This window comes from Bacillus rossius, chromosome 2 (genome assembly GCF_032445375.1).
Source record: "Bacillus rossius redtenbacheri isolate Brsri chromosome 2, Brsri_v3, whole genome shotgun sequence".
Lineage (NCBI taxonomy): Eukaryota > Metazoa > Arthropoda > Insecta > Phasmatodea > Bacillidae > Bacillus > Bacillus rossius.
The window spans coordinates 16,930,470-16,955,235 of NC_086331.1; the positions used below are offsets into that span (position 1 = coordinate 16,930,470).

General features: G+C 32.7%; 1 protein-coding gene across 1 annotated transcript in view; it reads right to left on the reverse strand.

Moving 5' to 3' along the window:
• Window positions 1-1,324: 1,324 nt before the first annotated feature.
• Window positions 1,325-24,766, reverse strand: part of LOC134528847 (uncharacterized) — a 217,637-nt gene continuing 194,195 nt past the window's right edge. Inside the window, exons 29-36 of the mRNA XM_063362514.1 lie at window positions 17,066-17,130; window positions 15,174-15,255; window positions 11,230-11,303; window positions 9,286-9,391; window positions 5,875-5,945; window positions 2,369-2,471; window positions 1,782-1,892; window positions 1,325-1,473 (exon numbers count right to left, since the gene is read on the reverse strand). Coding sequence (XP_063218584.1) covers window positions 1,325-1,473; window positions 1,782-1,892; window positions 2,369-2,471; window positions 5,875-5,945; window positions 9,286-9,391; window positions 11,230-11,303; window positions 15,174-15,255; window positions 17,066-17,130 — 761 coding nt within the window. The remainder of the gene's footprint in view (window positions 1,474-1,781; window positions 1,893-2,368; window positions 2,472-5,874; window positions 5,946-9,285; window positions 9,392-11,229; window positions 11,304-15,173; window positions 15,256-17,065; window positions 17,131-24,766) is intronic.

A 24,766-nucleotide genomic window follows, 5' to 3' on the forward strand; every position in this document is an offset into this window, starting at 1 on the left:
CTTCAATTCGCAGTTTTCTACAGGACAGTTTAAAACTAAACATCATTTTGCAATTTTTTTTAGTCAGCTCCATTGTTTTTAGAATGTTAAAATTTTTCATTCTGTTTATTTATCAAAAGGTTGATTGATTTTTTGATGTTTACTTACCACAAATACATCCAAAAAGAGAGACATTTGCACAAATATTTTACAGGCCTGATTAAAATACACTAATTTGGAGATTTATTTATTTCGGCTGTCATTCAACCAAATTATTATCGATTAGGAAATGCATTAATTTATGGTGTGTATTTATGGTTTGTATCCCACAATTAACTTAAAGGCCATGTAGCTAAAATTCCCTGTGGTAACCATACGATGTTAAACAGCCCGTTAAAAATATTTTCAGAAAAATATAGCAAGCATGAATTTCCTTCCCAAATCGTAAATCGTAAATCTATGTTCTGTCTCTGTAAAAATGTTTTGTAAATGGAATTAAAATATTCATGTAAAATTTCAGTTATTTGTAAAGTTGTACATTTACATGAAACCCACTGTATCGCTACAAAAATAATATATTATGTTTGCAGTAATACTGTTTTCGTAATTTTGTCCCGGGAATTCACGCTGTATTTTACCCAGTATCTACATCAGATAAGGTTACTTGTAAACAAATTCCCTGTATAGTTTTCCAGTATTAACTGCTCACATAAAGAAGCATAATAAACCAAAATAACGTTTAATAGTTCAATTTTAGATTTTTTTTTCATGGTTTTAAAATATATATGCTTGCATTAAACATCAATCAGAATTTAAAATTATGTTCCAATTTTTGTAAGCCTTACAAAAAAAACCGTATAATTTCCAAAAATGTATTTCATTCACGCAAATATAATCATAGCAATGTTTCGTAACAATTCACAATACTTTTATTGTAGTATTACAAACTATTTCTTAGTAACTGGTTTCCAAAGAAATATTTTTTTTAGACCAAAAAATTATTGGTGTCATACTTTACAAGTTATAGTAAGGAAATGTATACTACCTGTACTACTTTTGAGAACTATCAAATTTGAGACAAATTACATAACTAGACTTGCATGGAATCTACAGTATGGGCCAAAAGTCACGAAGGGGTTCTAAATATGAATATCTTCTTTTTATTTATAATTATTTTCTGTTGATTAGCACGATTTGTATTCCACACCCAAGAGTAAACAATCTTCCATTCTTGGTTAAAAGTCTGTAAAAAAAAATAATGGAAACTTATCTTAAATAATAAATTTATTCACAGTTATACCTAACCTTGTTTACAAGTAACTTTATCTGATGTAGATACTGGTCCCTACCGCGTGAAAGAACTTGAACAAAAGGAACTGAAGGGCGAGTGAACAGTGAGTGAACTGAAGAAAGTGCTGGTACTCGCCTCCGGGGCCTGGGCTGCAGCAATGGCTACTGGAGCCAGCACCGACCAATCCTGGTTTCCTCCGACAGCTGTTGGAGTCACCACACAGTCAAGAACTTAACAACAGTCTGTGCTACTCACAAAAAATTACCGATATCATACAGCACGCAAAATACACAGCAAATAACAATGCCAGCCTGGTGATACCTCGCCAAAAAAAAAAATTAGACGAAGATGTGTTAAAAATATTCTAGTCTTAAGGTGAATCAATTGAAGAGTTATTTTTTGAGGCGTTATAATATATGTTTCCTGATTAAATCCAGCTAGTCCACAGGTTATTAGTAGCATTCAAATTCTTAGTAAAATACAAGGAAAATTACTATAAATAATAACCTACTTTTAAGTGGTTCTGGTTTATCTATTGGTCTAAAGACCCTAGCTCCTTCTTCTGGAATGGGAGTTGATTCTTCTTCAGATCCTTTCATTTCTTTAAAGGTCTCCATTAAACCTGTTGGAAAAAAATACAAAACTGTTTTTTTCCCTGTAAAAATGTGATCTTTTCGAAGGTCAGACTCAATATATTATGTTCTTTATTGTGTAATTATTGAAGAATTAAATTTTTTAATCATTTAAAAATCAATTATATTTTTCTACACAATTTGCAAAAATTCTCTGTGACCTCATTTATGTAATAAATGTTACTTTATATTAATGTTGTTTTGATGTTAAAAAATTTGAAAAAATGATAAAGTTGATGTCGATGCTTACGATGATGTAGATTTTTTTATGTTCTCATTAAAACCTCATTCATAAAATGTTAGAAAAAATATAAGAAAAAGGCATTTCCTTCTACCTAGAAAATTAACTTTTCAATTAATAATTACTGTTCAATTTATGACAAAACAATAAAAAATAAAACTATTCGGTAGTCTGTAAAAATATATTATAGTGAGTAATGAACGCTAAAGTATCTCGTATTACTACCTTTAACGATTTCGGCTTCGGCCAAAATGTTCTCCACTTCTGCATTGCATTTCTTCGTGTCATCATCACATTCGGTCCCTGTTGATTTGGACTTTCCCGTTTCCTAATGTTCGTTTAAAGAAAAACAAACACACATTAGATACTTCAATTTACATTTTTTTGTTTTTACAGTTCATTTGAGAAATAAAAGGTATTTGCAAATTTCCAAAGCTACATACCGTGGGTTCTTAACAATTCGCGAAATATTTCAACAGTTACAAAATTTTTGCATCAAGGTTGTGCAGTGATTTTGCACTCTCGCGAGCGAGAGCTGTTTTCGTTCGTCCGTTAGGCGAAAGGAAGAGCGGGTAGATCAAGTGGCACTCTTTGATCGAGTGGCACTCTACACGGAGATGAACGAGTGAGTGGCATCGGCCCAGTCCCTGCAGGACGCCTGTATAAATTTACGCTTGTCTTTAGAAGAAGAAGAACAAATGGGGTGTAGCTGTGTCATGGACATGGCCGTGTGTTATACGTGAATACGTGTACGTCACAGGTAATATTGTCTATACAAAATATAAAATACGCTATTTTATGTATGTTATAATCATGTTTGAACACTAAGAAGTCGTACGGGTTTCCGTGTTTTTATTTTAACACCATATATATATATATATATATATATATATATATATATATATATATTCAATGTAACTATTTTCCACTAAAGTTTTTATATATTCAATCGATAGATTTTGACGAGAGCTGACGATTGAAACCCAAACGAACGTCGCGTCGTAGCTTCTCCGTGTCAAAAATTATACTAAATGGAAATCTCGAAACGCAGCAAAATGACCTCAAAATGGCGGCGCTTCCCCCTCCACCGCGCGCGATGCGTCAAAGTTCTCACTTAGCGTAACGAATTCTTTGATCCTTTAGCTGTACAGTGGTGTGATTAAATTTTATATGGAGATGATATATATGTAGCTGCAATACCAAACTGTATCCCCCGATTTTGTTATTATTCTTTTTTGAATTGCCTCCCACTATGGAAGCAATTTTAAAGACGTATTCACGTCAAAAAAATAAACGAGAACTCAGCTCAACTGTTTGCGACTGCTAAGTAATAGAATTTACTGAGAGTTAGCGTACCTGTAATGCATGTACCATCCAGCAGTGAAACGTTTAGATCTTAGATTTATGTTAATAACTATTCAGTCAAATTTAACAATGCCTTAAACTGTTTGAATTTTACGTCACGTCAGTGTGTTCGTGTGAGTGAAAGTGTGCTGGTTTAAGGCACCCCGCTTCTTGACATGGACATTTTTTTATTTGCTTTTAAAGTTATTAAGCTCGGGCTGATTATATTTACTTTAGAACTGTTTCGATAGCCATTTGGATGTAATAGAAAACTGGAAATTTTAAGGCCAGTTTACGATGTAGTTAAAATGTATAATGTGGTGCTCCATAATTTTTAGACTACATCGTAAATTTTTTGTACCTGAAATTGGCCTAAATAATTTTTAGCTGGATTTGGTTTTAACTTAAAATTTTTTTATGCTGTACTTAAAACATCCTACTCACGCGCTGATATTTCTTAGTATGGTAAATGTACTCTCTAAATGTAGTTTTGTAAATAATCTTATAGACCTATTTTTCCCACCAATGTTTTAAATTTTTTATTTATTTTTAAAATTAAGTATTTTTTTATTTGAATATTCTGCTAACATCTTAAGATTTTGCCTATTTTAGTATTTTTAATTTAGCACCCTGGTTTTTGGGTGAGTTCGTTGAGGAAAGTGTACGGCTTTAGGAATTAACGCATATTTCTATCATGTTAACGTCGTGCACGATAAACGCAGCTGCTGGTAGGGTGAGGGATTTGTTGATGTTCACCCTGGCAAAGGGTAAAGCTGATGTGCAACTTTCATTAATTATGCTGTCATTGAAATAAAACACTAAGATTGCTTTGAAGTATTTTATTAGGTTTGGTCTTTGAGGTTCATACCCCACTGTAAAATTCAAGGTCATTTTTATGTCTCTGTTCATTACCGTATAACGTAAAACATTATGTAAATGCTTCTCAGAAGAAAAAAATAAATATTCACACCCATTTATCCCTCTAACGTCGAAAGTTTGGCACCACGGTTTAAGAACACTGTAACTAAGAAACTATTAAAACTACTGCGATTCAGTGGAATTCCACTGCAGAAAAGTTTTAAATTTATACATTCTTGAGTAGTATGGAGCGGTTTAACTTTAAAAAAAGGCATTGGTTGCAAAAGTTGCTTCACCGTTTTGTCTATAGATAAAAAATGTAAAACCATAACATGTATGTGATATGTTATTTTTAATGTTTTTTTTAAGTAACTGCGCTTTTTTAATTTGGAAAACTACACTATATATACATACAATGAGACTGGATAAATTTGTGTGTTCGTAGGCCAGTGGGATACATTTCACCGTCCCACGTAACATTTTCCAGTTTTATTTCTCCGCTGGAAAAATGGCAAAAATGGTTAATAAGGAGCATGTTTGTTCATAGAAGCTGAGGGCCACAGCTCTTCAGACTATAGTTCGTCAAGGGGCATTGCTACACAGACTCGGTGCCCACATGAACCTTACTGGGGGTTAAGGTGTATAGTACCGTGTCACCATCGCATAGGAAAACACTTGCCACACACAATCCCATTAGTCACTTGCTGCTGCCACTATAAGGGACAATGTTTATAATCTAACATTTAAATGTAACTAGAAGAGATGTGCTAAACTCGTGTAATTTTCTAGAACAAGGCTTAAATCTGGAAACCTTGTCTTTAAAATATCCATTAGCGTTTATAAGCTGCTGCCACATTGTATTTTCAATCCGGAATGCATCTGGCTGGGTAATTTAATTTTTTTAAAGTTGTTATTGGTTTATTGTCGTTCAGGGCAATTTAAACTTCTGATGATCCAATGACAATGCTGGTGATAACACGAATTTTCCAGATCTCTAGTAAATAGGCAGCTGTTTATCTAGAGTGTACATTGGCTTACAAGAAGTTACTTAAGTGTGTGCAAATATTCCAGGACGCGTTTCATATATTGCGAGTGAAATTTTTAAAGACTTTGCAGGATTTGTAATTGAGATTTTTTGAATTAATAAACAGTGACATTAATATTTCACACTTTTTATTTAGCAGCAGCATTGACTTCATATCGAATTATGCACTCTCGCTGTATTGTGATTTAAAAAGGAAATTGACAACGATCGAGCTGACGTCTCGTTGGATTCGGCGTCATTAGAAACAATTAGAGTTAATAAGATGGGACTGGAGTATTGACCGTGTGAATAAACGTGAGAATTGGAATTACCGCCAACATTTTGCACTTGACGATAAGTCAAATTTGAGCCGCCGGTAAACGATCCTGTATCCCCTTGGTGACAGAGAAGTGATCTGGCCTCTGAACCACCACGAACACAACTTTTTGAAGAAATTCTAAGGAAAAGGTGTGACCTTTGAGTTGACTGAAGGAAGTTCGAATACCTGGACCTGAGTCTGAAGTATAGCAGCATCTTCTTGCTCCTTCATTAAGTTAATTTTGTCTTCTTCCGAAGCTGTAGGACACACCATACAGTCAAGAACTTAGCAACAGTCTATACTTCTCAACAATATTCCCAATACCACACAACACTCAAAAATACTATGATGTAACAAAAAAAAACATCAACAATGCCAGGTAGGTGATTCCTTACCAGAGAATAAGGCGAAGACGTGTTTAAATCATTCTCACATTAAAGTAAACGGTAAAAGTGTAATAAAAGTTTTGAAATTGATTTTAATTAAACATAAAAACTATTTTCAACATAGTCACAGAAAATATTGTAAGCTTTTCCTATAACAGAGTCCTAACACCCATATGAAATTGGTGGAAATATAATTCTCATATTTAAGTAAAATGGGCTAGTTTACGTTTTTTGCATGAATTTTATAGCCTATGTAGAGTTAATAATTTATCGCTTAAATGTTTTACACTAAGACAGTCTGTTGATTACGGAACGATATTTATTCTCTAATATCTCACAAGTAACGGCATGCACAAGCGTACGCAGAATTTCATTCCATTTGTTGGTGAGAGTGATAAATTTTTTTAGGTTTTTTTGGGGGTTTATATTATTAATCTATAAATTTGAAAAACATTAAAAAATTTATCAAAAAATCACTTTTTGATATATTGATTGATTCGATTGATACCTGCTCACAGTTCCGTTTGTCGATGCAAGAATATAGGTTAATTTTAGGTTAAAAACACACATCACCGATCTGAGTCATGATAAACTTCATCATTCCAGCGATCATTATCATGACCATGTTCACCAACATTTGCATTTATTTTATCGATTGCTTCCACATTTTAGGTCTAAGAGTTTCATAACTGTCGTCTGTCTTGTCAGCTTCAAGTTCTTCTATGTTACTATTATTTTTTTGTAAAGCTGTTGTTCTCGTCATAGTTATTTAATCCTTCAATTTATGTAGCAAAAATATATCATTGCATTCTGAAGGAAGACCAACTACTTTATCTTTAATCTTGGAAAACTCATCGACAATTTCATCATGTAGTACGATATCTTGTTTTTATTTCTTCTTTGCTGGAATTTCATAAAATTTCAATGTAAGCTTTGTATGTATTTAATTGAGATGGTTTTAACTAATTCAAAATAGATTTTTCTAACCAATAACATTTTCCCAGCAGCAGAAAAAAATTTACCTTCGCATGTCTTGATGTAGTTTTTTTTCAAACATCACCTCTTCTAAACTGAAAACCGCACTTGTCACAACTTACCATTTTCTGCAAAGGACTGTTTGCACAATTGTCTTCCCCATGACGTCCAGAATTGTGTGTTTTAGTGAACGAAATGCTGCAGTACCGGTACATATACGCTGACGATGGCAGTACTGATATTTTTGGAACCACTCTGACTCTTTTTGAGAATCATCATACGCTTCTTCCATATACAAACTTAAAATAATCCTGCCCAATTAAGATATTATTAAATTTATCTATTATTAAAATTGTAATTTAAATACTTTTATAAATTATATTTTCCTTTTGATATTGATTATGTGTTTTCAATATGACGTACATACATGACGCAAAAATATTTTGAGGAATTTAGAATTTTTGAGTTTTTGATAATAAATTTCCCTCGAAAATGGAGATTTTATAATGTTAATTTTTTTTAGATTTTTTGAAAAAAAAAAAAAGTTTTGTTAATAATGGGAAATTTAAAATCATTTTGGTGGATTTTGGGTAAATTTGAGGCAATTTTGACATATTATGAGGTCAGTGTCGGCCGTGACGTTCCAATCCACGATGGCGGACAGCTGATCCAAATCCTCACTCCGATTCTAGTAGCAGTGAGGCCAATACATACTACTCACCTTATAAATTTTAAAAAATTAACTATCCATCAAAAAGACTGTGAACTAAACAAACAAATTTTAATTTATTTGCCATTTCTATTTGAAATTTTATAAAACGCGCAAGATATAGGCTACTATACACAGTTGTTATATAATTAATCCAAATGTCTTAATAACATCCTTTTTCACACTCTTTTAGAATTAATTCACCCACGATGGCACGCAATCAAAAAGAAAATGATTTATAATTGGAATGGCAGTTAAGGTAAAAGGACAAACCTGAGCGAGATCTAAACAAGGAGGTGAAGTGATTACCGAATCTCATTTTGAATATGTATATCAGAGTTATGTATTGAAGTGAAGCTAAGAAATGTTCCTGCCATAACTAAATATTAACTGTTAGTTGTTTTGGTCTAATTGAAAACTAAAAAAAAGTATTTTATATGATTTGTCAAATATGTTTCCTGAATAAATACTGCTAAATACACAAAAATTCATTGCATTAAAATTCTTAATATAAGTAATATATAGTATCATAATGCAATGACATACTTGTTAGTAGATCAACTTAATCTACGTTTTTAGAAAACGTCATTCCAAATTCAGCATCGGAAAGAAATTATTTATTAGATACGTCCATTTGTATGCAGATCTTTGATGTACCTGTTGATGGTAAAAAAACACTCTTGTTTTCGATTACTAGTGGTAGTTTTTGAGGCTACATAGATTTCAATTCTTTTAACATTATTAATATTGTTTGTATCTTTGTATGTTATATTTTAAAGGAAGTAAATTGTGAAAATATTAAAAATATATTTAATGTAAAGCATATTAATGTGGATATTGTTTAATAATTATATTTACAGATAATCGAATATTAAAGGCTTATTTATGGAACAAATAGTAGGTACTTTAGAGTAATAGTTCTTTGACTAAGAATTTAAAAAAATGGAATAAGAAAATCTATGTCAATTCTAGCTGTGATATTTCTATATTAATGTTCTTTTGTGAAACATAGTCATAAACTTATTAGTAATACAATGCTTATTAATACAAAGCATTTCCTCATTCCCTAAAAAAATATAATTTACTATGTACGAAACATTGACATATTATCTAGAATTGAAAAATTCTCAATAAGGTCGCTTGGTTAAAATCATGACTAATAGGTAGAGTCCTGTAAAATTCGCGATTTCAAATCCCTAAAGGTTAGACTCCATTATCCTCTATGCACTCGTGCAAATTACATCTGCTGATTGGTTACCGACTCGTAACACCTGTTGACTGGAATGATCGTGAATCGCTAATTCTTCTGTTAAAGATTTTTCATTGGCCCCGAGTCCTTAAGATAAACTGTGGCCCAATCACTGAAGCAAAATAATGTCAAAAGTATTTGGACTCTATCCTATCGCGAAATGAATCCGCGAATTTTACAGGTCTCTACTAATAGGTAAAACATATCTTACATCATTATTTACACTTATACTTAGAAACTCAGTTATTATACAAATTGAATGTTAACGTATCTCATACCTTTAGATGAACTTTTATCGGCTCCTCCAACTTGAGTCTTCTCTCCATCCAATTTCTTGTTGCCTTCGTCCAAATCGATCACTTCCGAGCTGGAAGTTTCTTTCACCTGCAATTAATAACAAGGAAAACGAATTTATGTTAGATCCTTCAAACAGATTTAGAGAACAGTTTAAACGTATTTTTTTTAATTTCTAAGCTACACTAAAGTTATCAAAATGTTGTGGATTATTCGTAACATGGTATATTAACTTGTTTAATGTAACTTACCAAAAATAAAATGGACTGAATAATAAATTCATTACATTGCTTCTATAAAGTTAAAATGAACTTCTCGTCTCATCTAAAAATACAAAAAATTTATATTATTGAATTATAAAAAAATGTGCAGATGAGAAGTATAAAGTAATTTCAGTCTTTATGGTTCGTACCCCACTGAAAACTGCGGCACTGTGTCGATAAGTCTCTGTAAATTACCGTTAGACGTAGTACATTACGTTAGTACTTTCAACGAAAAATATAGCAAGCACTTAAAGCCCTCCCACGTTTTAAGTTCCGCACCATGGTTAATGAACAATGAAAATATATAACTGAACTGTTAATAACTATCGCGTGTCATTTAAATTTCACTGAAAAAAATAAATTAGAAATTGTTTTATTTTCAGTCAGTATGAAACACTACGTTAAATAAAATTCAAATAATTTACAAACTTTTAAACAGTTTTATATTAAGTTAAAGTAAGAAACCATTACATGTCTGCCCTGTCTTATACCCAGTATTTATATATTTTGAAAAAAAAAAAAAAACATATACTATCAAAATGAAAAATGAAAAGATTTTAGATTATAATTATGACAAAACACTAAATTTCACAGTAATATGTAGCATTTTTTTAGTTTTATTTCTTCGCTGGTAAAAAGGTTAAAGAAGTATTTTTAAGTTGTGTTGTTGTGCGTAGAAGCTTTGGGATACATTGTATTAAATAATACTGTATTTCAAGGGGTACTCTAATACAGACTCTTGGCTTTTTAAGTGAGTCATACTAGGGCTTAAGGTAAATCCTACGACCATGGACTTGTGAATCATAAATAACTACCCAATCCCAAAGACATTCATGCTCGCCCAATGAATTTGCAACTATCTGGAAAAAACATTTATTTTTTATTCATATAAATATTATTGGTAGAAAAATACAAAAATTTAGTAAATTTTTTATACCAGGCTAAATTCTACAAACATAGGTATAGATATATCTAGGCAAATACTTCATTGGCTGCTGGCACACTTTACTTTCAAACTGGAGTGCATAGTATACGAAGATTAATATTTTTTGAAGATTATTTGGTAATGGACTGAAGAAAATCAAATAACAAAAATCAAATGCATAATTGTAGGTTCTATTCTTATAAAAAAGCAAAATTTCTAGTTCTCTTAGTAAATATACATTGGATTTACTAATGCCTAGCATTTTCTTCAACTGAAAAAATTAAGTGAAAATTCAAATTTTGTCTTTCGGGCATTATATTTTAATAAATATTTAAATTATAAAAGTCGACTTTAATATTTCATATTATAATTTGGTTTGTAGCATCAAAAATATTACTTTTTCACTCCTTAACCATACTGTGATTGAAATGAAAATATCAATGGAATGATCTTTACTTCCAGTCGACATCTGGGCCCTAAGAGATAACGAGAATTTATGGGATGAGGATGCAGCATTGACTGGTTGAAAAGAAGTGTGGTACAGGAGTATTAAGAATAAACGCTATGCCTAAAAGCCGCGTCCTAACTATTTTTCACTGAAGAAAATTTCAAGTTTGTCCTCGCCAGTAACTTAAACCGTATCGCCTTGACCTCTGATTCACAACTGTACTCAATTTATGAATATAGGTGAAATAAAACAATGGATGTTTGAGTGAAATAAAGAAAGAGCGGGTTCTCACCCTGCTCGACGGAAGTGAAATTGAAGAATTTCCATCTTTAATCTTCGACGAAGAACCATTCCTTTCTTCGAGAGCTGTTGGAGAAATAATCCAGTTAGATACTAAGAAAATCTATGCTACTTGCCAAAATAACCAATATCTAGAGACCTGCAAAATTCGCGGTTTGTATGGCCTTCAGGATAGACTGCACGTACCCCTGTACACTCGGGAAAATAACGCAAGTTCATTGGCTGCCGACTTGTAAGTCGTCTCAGCTGGTTTGTCTGTGATTCGATCCTTCTTTGGTTGAGGGTTTATAACTGGTTGAGATTCGTCCAGATGAACAGCAAGCCAATAGCAAAATTATCTAAGAGGTATATTTGTTTGAATTCTAGGCTATCACCGAATGAATCCGCGAATTTTGCAGGTCTCTACCAATATCATAAAGCACTTAAAATATATACCTACAGGAAGTTTCCGGAAAAAAAAAATTAAACAGGCAGGTGATGTGTCTTAAAAAATAATACAAGATTTTGTTTTGGAATTATTACTTATAAGTGAAAATTAAAGTTGTATACATTTTTAAAACAAGATTTAAAAATAACATATAAAAAACGATGTGCAACTTTAAACAATGTTATGGACGTATGCCATGTACAACATAGTTGCATTAGTTTTTTTTTACTGAATGTACCTAATTCCTCGTTGGCTGATTTAAATGCCAATCGACCTTCTTTCACCAATTATTAATTATCCGAAAATACTTGTTGCAGACAATGACAAATATATTGAATTCCATCAAACACTTTAATTCCACCATGATAAATTATTGTCTGTATAACATGAGGCAAGCATTAAAGAATATAGTGGAAATATATTGTTGTTGTTAAATGTTTAAGAATTTAATTATTAGAAATTTTACAAGCCGATATCTTGCGTGCCGTCTTAATATTTATTCAAAACAAATAAGATCTTAACTCTCTTATTATTAGGGAAATATCTCCCTTAGTAAAAACTTCAAGTTAAATGTATAATAGGTTTGTGTTTTGTTTTAATATAAAGAATCACTTGACGGGCATAATTGATGAAGTTAAGAAAAATGCTCTAAACATGTTACATAATTCACTTACGCATGCAGATGTTAACTGAAACCTATCCTAATAAGCTAACAATAATAACAACCATTAAAAATTCCACGGTTATGCACAGTAGCTTAATAACATGAAACGTTAAGATACAAGGACCCTAACCACTTGGCACCGGCTAATAGACGTTAATTTGGGTTATTCCTGGGTGATGTCGTCGCACCCGCTACTATACACGTTTAACGTATATCTTTGTTATATTAAGTTGACATTTTTTGGAAGGGAGACAACTTAACAATTGTGGAGTATAATAATACTATTGATATTTTTCTATAAGGCCAGAACTCATTTAACCACATGGCGAAGAACATGTATTATTTACAAACCTCGAAATATAAAAAGTGCACAGGTCGTGTGTACAGCATTAGAGGTATATCAGGAAAAATATTAAGATACAGTAAATACTATACAAATATAATGTAATAATTATTTTAAATTTTAAAACAGTATTTTTATTAAAATTTTTATATATATTATTTATAACTGCTGTAATTATTGGCACTATATATAAAATAGTATTAGCTAGTAAAAATCCTAAACTTAAATAATTAAATTTAAATTAATAGTTAATTTAAAACTTAACTCATAAGTATGCAAGTATTTGGGTTGGTATTTCAAACATATATATGATGCGTGGAAAAGAGGTTGTATTACAACATACACAATTTTAGCATTTTTACCGAACTTATACTTTCAATATGTTAACAGAACTTAAAGTGTGATGCATTCCGTTAGAAAATTTACTTCAAAATAAAATTACTAATTTTTTAAAAATTATAAACAAAACATTAGACAACCCTAAAAGCAATACATTGCTTCAATCATAAATCAATAAATTGACTAACTATTTATACTTTTTTATTTTACTCAATAGCAACACTAAAATTAGAATGCTCTACATCCATGTTTTTAAACATTGTACGTTCAATATTTCACTTGTTTCGTGCAGAAATATTTAATACTGTGACATGTAACAGAGTTTATAAAATTATTTTATGGACTAAACTGAACACACTTTGACTTTACCCAATCTGTACAAAAAATATCAATAACGTATTTATAATTTTCAGATACTGCATTTATTTTTAAACCCTATCAAAATCTGGCAGAATTTTATATTAACGAGATTTTTCATTTTTTAAATTCTTTTCTTTGAGAGAAATACAGTTTAGCCAAGTTTGGCACGAGGTTCAGGCAAGCGAAAAAATTGCAGAATGCATGTTCTGGGAATCTTAATACTTCAAAAATTTCCATTTCATCCAAAACAAAAAAGTACAAAATTTCTTAAAATATAAACAAAATCGCTTTTATTTTATTTTAAGGATCCCTTATATTACAAGGGAAATATTGAAACTAAAAAAATGAAATAAATAAAATTTCCTTCAACCTGTAGCAATTTTCTGAAAAGGCTTCTATAAATTAATGACCTAGTACTTGAATCAGGTAATCATAATGATTATTAAAAAAAGTTTAACTGTATTTGTTTATAAAGAAATTTCAGTTTTGTTTCGTAAATATCTAAAATTCAAACCTTTGTACAACCTATGTGTTTGGCCCGAACATAACTAAACCAAAAAATGTTTTTTTTTTCCTACAATTTTCGGGTATTTATTAAAAATTTTAAGTTCAAGTATATACAGTTGCTTTGTTATTAATCCAAATTCCTTAAATGCATAACTCTACGCACTAATTAATTAATAGAGATACGAAAATTTCGCGCATCCATTTAGTCGCCAGCTAGAATGCAAACGTTCACACTCTCGCACTGTGCTCATGATTGGACCGCAGTTATTTGGACACGACCCTCTACGACCGTGAGCCAACGATGCCAAGCTAGGAGAGAAGTAAGCGAATCAGCTAGTGCAAATTAACAATGATACAACTGTTCTCACTAAGAAATCAACCAATGGATAAGCAAACATCGGTTTAATACACCTATGACTTTTAATTCTACCCTGAGGCCAGACGAATTCGCGAAATTTCCGGGTCTCTATTAATTAAGCATTAATTTACGACACAAGTTAGTTGTATTGAAATTATTGAAAATTAAAATATCTATTTTTGAGGCATTATAAAATGTGTGTCCCTAATAAATCCTCAAGATAATATCACGGATACTCACTGAATTTACATTCTTAGTAAAATATAGGTAATATATCGTAATTTGAAAACCCTGTTAGTAGATCCATTTAGATAGTTTGTTTCTATAAAAAGTAGTTCCAAAATCAAAATTGTAAAAACAAAATTTTTTAAATACGTCCATTTGTAGATAGGACTTTGAAGACACATGTAAAAATAAAGAAAGTTTTAAAAGAAATTATTTTTCTATTGTTGAAATTTTTTAACCTCTTTCATAATTATTGAAACTCACTTTGTAATTGTATTAAAAGTAGTAAAGTATGATTATATTTTAAATAAAAATTAAATAAAGCATATTATCTGTGTAAAGTGATTTAATAATTTTTTTACAGACAATCGAGTATTGTGAACGTATTTGTGGAAAAAATTAAGTGAAAGAAATTGCGATAAGAAAAATGAACTAGATTCTAGGGGTGATGTAAATAAATGTAATTTTTAACCTAACTTACAAAGTTATTTGAAATACAGCGCATATTATTTATTGCAAATCATTTTCTTATTCCTTAGAAAATAAAAAAAGTAAATTTCTATGAATAATATGATAAAACTTTTAAAGAGAAATTAAACATTTCCTTTCAGATGAGTTATATTAATTTATGGAAAAAATATATTAAATAATTAATTTCACTTATACTTTAAACCTCAGATTATCTAAGAAGTAAAATATTAAGTGTAACATACGTGATGAAGAACTGTCATCTTCTTTGGAATCACCTTTCTCCTGGTCAGAATCGGTCCATTTCAAGACGAGGTTAGAGCTTGACTAAAGTTTAAGACAAAAAACAATAAAAACATATCAAATCCTTTAAACAGATAACAGAGGACAGGTTAACTGAAATTTTTTTTATATATTCGAAGTTACATTATTTTACAAAAAAAAAAATGCATTTATTTATGCAGCAACATAATATTTCAATTTGGTCATTTAACATTTTTTTTTGCGGTTTAGCAAAAAACTGTACATAAAAATAAATTCTAATAAATATTTCTATAAATTTGGGCATAAATTCTAGTTTCAGTTACCAATATACATATTTCCTGTCCAATTAAAAATATAATTTTCAAAATTAAAAATATATTTTTTTATATAGTTCGTACCCCATTGTAATTTTGGAGGCCGTTTCGTCTATTGCTGTTTAATAGAAAGACGTAAGACTTTTCAAAAAATATATGGCAAAAATATGTTTATTTTTTTCCACCCGTCATTAGTTTGGCAACATGGTTAAAGAACACTGGAAATATAAAATTGTTAAAAACTACTACAGTATAATACTAAAATTTCTCTAAATATATATATATATAATTTGCTTTATTTTAAATCAATAAAATATTGCATCACTAGTGTTCAGTAAAATCCCACTAAATATTTTTGACAAATTTAGATTGGGATAAAAGTAAAACAAGTATGCTAAATCGAATACACATTATTTATATATTTATAATAGCCACATACTATATACACACAAAAGACTGGTAATTTCTTCGTTAATACGGCAATATGATAACTTTCTCAGTACTATTTAGCATCATATCAGTTTTATTTTTCGCTGGTAATAATGTATATAAATTTTATGCAACACAGGGTCATGCATAGAAATCCATTGATATAGGTTTTTAGACAAAAGTAGTGCGTTTTAAGGTACACTCTGATTCAGAATGGGCTTCATAAGTAAGTCATACTGGGGTTAAGGTGGACCTTGCGACCAACGACTATCCCTTATAAATAACAACATAACGAAAATCCAGATAGTCCAATAACGATGTATTTATCAGAAAACAATAATATTTTTTTTATTCTTATAATCATTATTGGTAGAAACATGCAAAAATTATATTATTTTCTTTTACCAGGCTAACTCTACAAACGTTGGCCTTAATATGTCCAGGAATATTCTTCATTGGCTACTGGCACACTTTGCTTTCAAGCAAGACTCCATATTATAAGCAGATTAATATTTTTTGATTTTTATTGGGTAATGGACATCCGATAATTAAACGAAAATGCCATTCAAATGCGCATTTGTAGCCATTGTAGCCTCTCTTTGTATAAAAATAAAAATTATAGAGTTCTCTAGTAAAACTGGATATTACATTCAAAACCCAGTGGAATAAATGATAGATAAAATGGAGACGTTGTTTCTATCATAATAATTTAATAAATATTTAATTTATGAAAATCGAAGTTCATATTTCGATTTTGTTTGGAGTGTAGCACTAACAAAATATTACTTATATAATTTGTAAGCATTGTGTGATTGAAATAAAATTGGCCAAGATTTTGAGCTTAACATTCCGTCGACATCTAGGCCCAAAAAGATAACGAGAATTGATGGGATGAACATACAGTATTGACTGGTTGAAAATAAGTGTGGAACAGGAGTACTTAATAAAAAAACGTTCTGCCTCATTGCTCAGCCCTCACTATTTTTCACTAAAACAATTTCGAGTTTGCCCACTGCAGTAACTATTACCATTTAGCCTTGACCTCTGAAACACAATTGTATACAATTTATGAAATTATGTAAAATAAATTAAGGATGTTTGTGTGAAATGAAGAAAAAACGGGTTCTCACCTCACTTGAAGGACGTGAAGTCCCATCATCTTTCTTCTCCGATGATTTATTGCTATATACGGCATCTGTTGGAAATATAATCCATTAAGATACTAAGCATGTCTATGAACCTTTCTAAAATAACCAATACCAAACAGCACTTAAAATAATAAGAAATTATCAGAAAAAAACATGAAATTTCGAAGGTTATCCTTTAGAAAAAATAGGACGATTATTTTGTTTTAGAAAACCTTACTTTAAAGTTAACATTAAGGATGTATACAATTTTGAACATTATTTAAATAACATATAAAAAAATATGTGCCACTTAAAACAATGTTATGTACATATGCCATGTACAACATAGTTGCATTAGTTTTTTTTTTACTGTATGTACCTAATTCCTCATTGGCTGATTTAAATGCCAATCGACCTTCTTTCACAAATCATTAGGTACTTATCCGAAAATACATGTTGCAGACAATGGCAAATATATCGAATTCCATCAGATACTTTAATTCCACCATGATAAATTATTGTCTGTATAACATGAGACAAGCATTATATAATAAAGTATAATTTTATTGTTGTTTTTCTTACATGTTGAATAATTTAAATATTACTAATTTTACAAGCCGATATATTGCGTACCGTTTAAATATTTATCCAAAACAAAGAATATCTTAACTTTATTATTATTTGGGATATATCTCCCTCAGTAACAACTTCCAGGTAAAATGTGTAAACAGGGTTCAGTTTTTGTTTTAGTATAAAGAATATTTTCACGTGCATAATTTATGAAGTTAGGTAAAATGCTCTAAAATGTTACATAATTCACTTACGCATGCAGATGTTAACTGAAACCTTTCCAAATAAGGTAACAATATTAACAACCATTAAACAATCCACGGTTATGCACAGTAACTTAATAACATGAAACCTAAAGATACAAGGACATTAACCTCTTGGCACCGGCTCATTGGATTTTAATTTGTGTTATTCCTGGGTGATGCCATCGCACCCGCTCCAATAAACGTTTTATATCATGCTCAAAGTGTACCTATGTTATATTAAATAAAATTATTTTGGAATAAAGACAACCTAACAACTGAGGAGTATAAATATTGGTGATATTTTTCTGTAAGGCCAGAATACAGGTAAACACATGGGGATGAAGAATTTTTGTTTAGAATCCTCGAAATATAAAAAGTGCACAGCTCTTATTAACAACATTAGATGAATATCAGAAAACTATATATATTTAATAATGGTTTGATGAAATTAAAATTCAAAACATTATTACTATTAACATATTTTATAAATAATATAATTTATAAATTAAAGAATTATGGCACTCTCTAAAAAAAAAAATAGCAATTAAAAATCCTGAAACTCTAATATTTCAATTTAAATTGATATTTTATTTTAATCTTTACTCAAAGTGCATAACAAGTAGTATACGAATGTATGTTCTGGAACATGGCTTCTGGCTGTGGTGCCTGTGGTGACACCCGCCATCTTGGATTGTGACGTCACGGCGTCCATATTGGATGACCTTGACCTTGACCTTTGACCTTGACCTTTAATTTGATCCTCAAAAATCGCCAAAATCCGCCAAAATTGGGCAAAATTTGCCCAAAATTCCTCAAAATTCGCCAAAATTTCCATTTCTGTGGAAAAAAATTCCGCCAAAAAATCTCAAAAAATTCCACAAATTAAAAAATTCTCTTTTCGAGGGAAAAATTTCCCGTTTCGAGGGAAAAATTCCCGTTTTTAGTCCTTAAAAATCCCAGCGGCTGAAAATTCCTAAAACTGGCTTAAGCATCCTTAACTCAAACCTCAGTTAAGCCATTTATAGGATTATGACGTCACCGTTGCATTTTCCGTTACGCCCGCCATCTTTAACTTTTTTATTTATTATTCGATTTTAATGAGAAAAAAAAATTAAAAATTATAAAAAAAATCCATTTAATAATATTTTAATATATTTTTTTTAAAAATTGTACTTTTTAGACACGGAGTTCGGAGTCCTCGGTTCGAACCCGGCGAGGGCAAAAAAATTAAAAATGGCGACCGATCCTTCCCCCCGTGGTGTGTGCTAGCAGACTGACTCCCACCACTTTTTTCAAAGCATATAGATCGTCATCTAGTATGACGTCATGTCCGCCATCTTGTCTTTGATGCTGGAAGCCATCATCAATGTATCGTCGGCGAGAGTGCGCTCACGCCATGTTAGTTTAGTTCTTATCCGATAGAGTGCAGTAATCATTTATTACTGTGACACCCGCCATCTTGAAATTTGGCCGCCATCTTGAAAATCCGTAATTATTTAGCTAGAAATTCGGGAAAAGTTCCAAAATTCATTAAATAAATCACTCATTAATTTACATATTGATTCGATCGATTCACGTCCTCGATTCGATACCCGATCGATGCAATAATGTTTAATTTTATGAAAAAATAATAATTTCAATAAACCATGTTAAACTTTCGTAAAGAGACTTTAAATCCTCTACTACCATCATCCTATCAGACGTCAAGACTACCATATTGGAAATTCGTAATTTTAATGCTAGAGATTCGGGAAAAAGTTCAAAATTCATTAAATACATTTGTAATCAATATACTGATTGATTGGATCGACTAAGGTCCGTGGTTCGATCCCTTGTCGATACAAAACAACATTAATATTTTAAAAAAGTACCACTAAAGTGTAAGGTTTGAGAAAATAAAAAACACCGCAAGTTCTTTTAAAAAAACTTTTATTTCATACATACTACACTACTACAAGTACAAAAAAAAAACACTGACAAATTACTAAAGTTTTGTAAATTTCTCGATTCAAACAGTCTTCTTATTGTACGGACTAAGCCTTTTACATGACTTTAAATGTCTATACGATCCGTTCATCACCACAGCCAGAGACGGACTGAAGTTCATATCACTTATATAGTCGCATTAGCCGGTACAACACATGAGTCGAAACAATAACCATGTTCATTATACGTCTCGGAGCAATTTTTATAATGACGATGTAAGCTATCGAGACGTGAAATTAGTTTATTACATTTTATACACTGAAATTGTATTCTTTGAACATTATTAGAACAACCGCTCCTTTCATGTCTGCGCGCATTTGAAGTTCTAGTAAATGATGCGTCACAATATTTGCACTGATGCGATGCACGCTCTTCATGAATTGAAGTCTGGAATGCAGATGGTGAAACTTCAGCTGATGGTGGAACAGCACATATCGAAGTCTCCTCCAGCGTTGTCAGAGGCGTTGCCAACGGGATCTGCTCCAACATCGTCGGCGCCGACGTCATGGTTCTCGTAGTCGATGGTACATCCTCCATCGAGTACGACGTTAAAGTCGGTAAAGATGCCATCGAAGTCTCAAGAACAGGCAATTACGCGACTTATACACCAGAAGAAACAAACTAGGTGATCCGTACACCGTCAACGGCAGTAACAAACTAAACGTCCTGCTGTATAGGACTCGTTTATATACATTAACCGGTTTTAATAATACGCTAGTCAAATCAAGAACAATTTACTAAAACACTAGAGTCAAAACAACATTAAAAAATAGAAGCACCATCAACAAAAAAGGAAGCACATTTGGAAGCACCTTCAAAAAAGGTAAAACAATAGGAAGCACCGACTACGAAAAAACAGCACATTTGGAAGCACCGACAACGAAAAGGCAGCACATTTGGAAGCACCGTCATCGAAAAGGCAGCACATTTGGAAGCACCGACTACCAAAAGGCAGCACATTTGTAAGCACCGACTACGAACAGACAGCACATTTGACAGCACCGACAACGAAAAGGCAGCACATTTGGAAGCACCGACTACGAAAAGGCAGCACATTTGACAGCACCGACAACGAAAAGGCAGCACATTTGGAAGCACCAACTACGAAAAGGCAGCACATTTGGAAGCACCGACAACGAAAAGACAGCACATTTGACAGCACCGACAACGAAAAGGCAGCACATTTGGAAGCACCGACTACGGAAAGGCAGCACATTTGACAGCACCGACAACGAAAAGGCAGCACATTTGGAAGCACCAACTACGAAAAGGCAGCACATTTGGAAGCACCGACAACGAAAAGGCAGCACATTTGGAAGCACCGACTACGAAAAGGCAGCACATTTGGCAGCACCGACAACGAAAAGTCAGCACATTTGGAAGCACCGACTACGAAAAGGCACCACATTTGGAAGCACCGACTACGAAAAGGCAGCACATTTGGCAGCACCGACAACGAAAAGGCAGCACATTTGGAAGCACCGACTACGAAAAGGCAGCACATTCTTAAGCACCGACTACGAAAAGGCAGCACATTTGGAAGCACCGACAACGAAAAGGCAGCACATTTGGAAGCACCGAAAACGAAAAGGCAGCACATTTGGTAGCACCGACAACGAAAAGGCAGCACATTTGGAAGCACCGACAACGAAAAGGCAGCTCATTTTGGATGCACTATCATAAAGGCAGCACATTTTGGAAGCACCATCGAATAAGGAAGCACATTTGGAAGCTCCATCAACAAAAAAAAAAACAAAAAAAAAAAAGGCAAAAAGGATGCAAAAATTTCTGGCTTGTACAAGAACTCTATCTTTGCTCAACAATGATTAGTTTACAAGCTATCAGAAACTGTTTATGCATTTTTTTTTATTTTTTTTTTTAATTTATTTTTATTTTTAAATATTTTTTCCTGTAATTATATGATATCAAGGAAAACATGTAATGGTTTTCTCCGAGTACTTCTGATTAATCTGGTCAATATTATGATGGTTTTCTCCGTGTGCTCCTGATTATTCTTGCCAATATTATGATGGTTTTCTCCGTGTGCTCCTGATTATTAATGTCAATATTTTGATGGTTTTTCCCGTGTTCTTGCAATCATTCCTGTGGTTTCTTCAAGTGTTTCTGACTATTCTGAGGAACCGCTCTCTGCATGGATTTTTTTTTTGTCTAATGAGACATGTCATTTTAATTGGAGTTACATTTAATTCGATAATTTCTGCTACTAAATCAAAACTTGCAATTTTTTTTTTATCAGGTGGAATTGTCAAATATCATTACTCAGTCAAATTAATATTACGCCATGAGACATCTGTGGAGCACCAACATGCAAGACGAACTTCCTTTTCCTTGGAGTCTATCGGAGCCATCCTTCTTTTGCGATCGTTAGTGAGCATCAGGCATCCCGCATAAAAGAACTAAATATTATTTACCTGCAAGCAACATGTGTCGACATCTGTTGTTGAAAAGCAGAACTACATGCATAAAGTACTTTTGCATGAGATATATTAATTATCGCTGATGAAATAATTAAAAAATTATATTTAAGTAATATATCTAATTTAAAACTCTTAGTTTGCATCTGACATTAGTGTCAGTAACTAATATGAATTCCGATTTGGGATCTGACGCTGTATCGAAAGAACATAGGTGTAAGTTTTGCAGTAAAGAGTTTATCTTGAGAAAGAATAAAAGACAACACGAGAAGAATGACTGTGTTAAAAATCCACTGCGCAATATGATAAGTTGTGTTCGATGTAGCAAGTCGTTTACGCGGAGAGAGAGCCTAAAAAGACATGGCAGAACTTGTAGCGCCAAGCCTGCGTACAAGCTAGAGGACAACGATGAATCTACTAGCCTAAGGAAGAGTGATCTGCATTACGACAATAATTTTCTTGGCTCTTCCGATCTCGACAAAGAACTAAAATTGAAGGAGGATGATGATTTACGGAAGAATGAAGACAATGGAAGAATCCTTAACGTGAAAAGTGAGAATATATTCCAGCCGAATTCAAGTAGTTCTTTCCTACTTTGTAAAAATGATGGACTCCTAAAAAGGAAGCATGAAGACGATGAAGACACTTCAACATCATCAACATCGAATTATTATGGTAAATTGGGTGAAGACGATTCCTTCTACGGTGATTGTTACAGTGACTCTGAGGCTGCTGACAAAGACATAGCCTGTGATGAAGCACCTAAAGCTGCCAAGATCGAAGAATGTGGCGGTGTCCTGAGACCGAAACGTTGGAAACGACGTGATATATTAAATAAATCTGATCAAGCTTGTGATGATCACCGTCTCAAACATGAAAGTTACCCTGAGGTTGGTGGTAAAACGGAAGACACCAGAGACCATAATATTTATTATAAAGGTGCAAGGAAGATGGTGATAGAAGAGAATGATTACACATCATGGAAAGATCCAAACATATTGGTTGACCGGTTAAGACTTCTACATGGTTCGCTTTGTGCAGGAAACTATTCGTGCATCAAAGAAATATCCTTCATACTCAAGGAACTGAGGGAAGCTGGCTACATACAATAATGGCTTGTTTTACTTGCATTTGTATAATATAAAAAAATAAAATAAATAATTTAAGTTATAAGAATTTAATGTTTTTATTTCTTGTATTCTGATTTCTAACTAAGACTTAGATCTCGTAAATTTTGCATCCTTTTTGCCTTTTTTTTTTGTTTTTTTTTTTTTGTTGATGGAGCTTCCAAATGTGCTTCCTTATTCGATGGTGCTTCCAAAATGTGCTGCCTTTATGATAGTGCATCCAAAATGAGCTGCCTTTTCGTTGTCGGTGCTTCCAAATGTGCTGCCTTTTCGTTGTCGGTGCTACCAAATGTGCTGCCTTTTCGTTTTCGGTGCTTCCAAATGTGCTGCCTTTTCGTTGTCGGTGCTTCCAAATGTGCTGCCTTTTCGTAGTCGGTGCTTAAGAATGTGCTGCCTTTTCGTAGTCGGTGCTTCCAAATGTGCTGCCTTTTCGTTGTCGGTGCTGCCAAATGTGCTGCCTTTTCGTAGTCGGTGCTTCCAAATGTGGTGCCTTTTCGTAGTCGGTGCTTCCAAATGTGCTGACTTTTCGTTGTCGGTGCTGCCAAATGTGCTGCCTTTTCGTAGTCGGTGCTTCCAAATGTGCTGCCTTTTCGTTGTCGGTGCTTCCAAATGTGCTGCCTTTTCGTAGTTGGTGCTTCCAAATGTGCTGCCTTTTCGTTGTCGGTGCTGTCAAATGTGCTGCCTTTTCGTAGTCGGTGCTTCCAAATGTGCTGCCTTTTCGTTGTCGGTGCTGTCAAATGTGCTGTCTTTTCGTTGTCGGTGCTTCCAAATGTGCTGCCTTTTCGTAGTTGGTGCTTCCAAATGTGCTGCCTTTTCGTTGTCGGTGCTGTCAAATGTGCTGCCTTTTCGTAGTCGGTGCTTCCAAATGTGCTGCCTTTTCGTTGTCGGTGCTGTCAAATGTGCTGTCTGTTCGTAGTCGGTGCTTACAAATGTGCTGCCTTTTGGTAGTCGGTGCTTCCAAATGTGCTGCCTTTTCGATGACGGTGCTTCCAAATGTGCTGCCTTTTCGTTGTCGGTGCTTCCAAATGTGCTGTTTTTTCGTAGTCGGTGCTTCCTATTGTTTTACCTTTTTTGAAGGTGCTTCCAAATGTGCTTCCTTTTTTGTTGATGGTGCTTCTATTTTTTAATGTTGTTTTGACTCTAGTGTTTTAGTAAATTGTTCTTGATTTGACTAGCGTATTATTAAAACCGGTTAATGTATATAAACGAGTCCTATACAGCAGGACGTTTAGTTTGTTACTGCCGTTGACGGTGTACGGATCACCTAGTTTGTTTCTTCTGGTGTATAAGTCGCGTAATTGCCTGTTCTTGAGACTTCGATGGCATCTTTACCGACTTTAA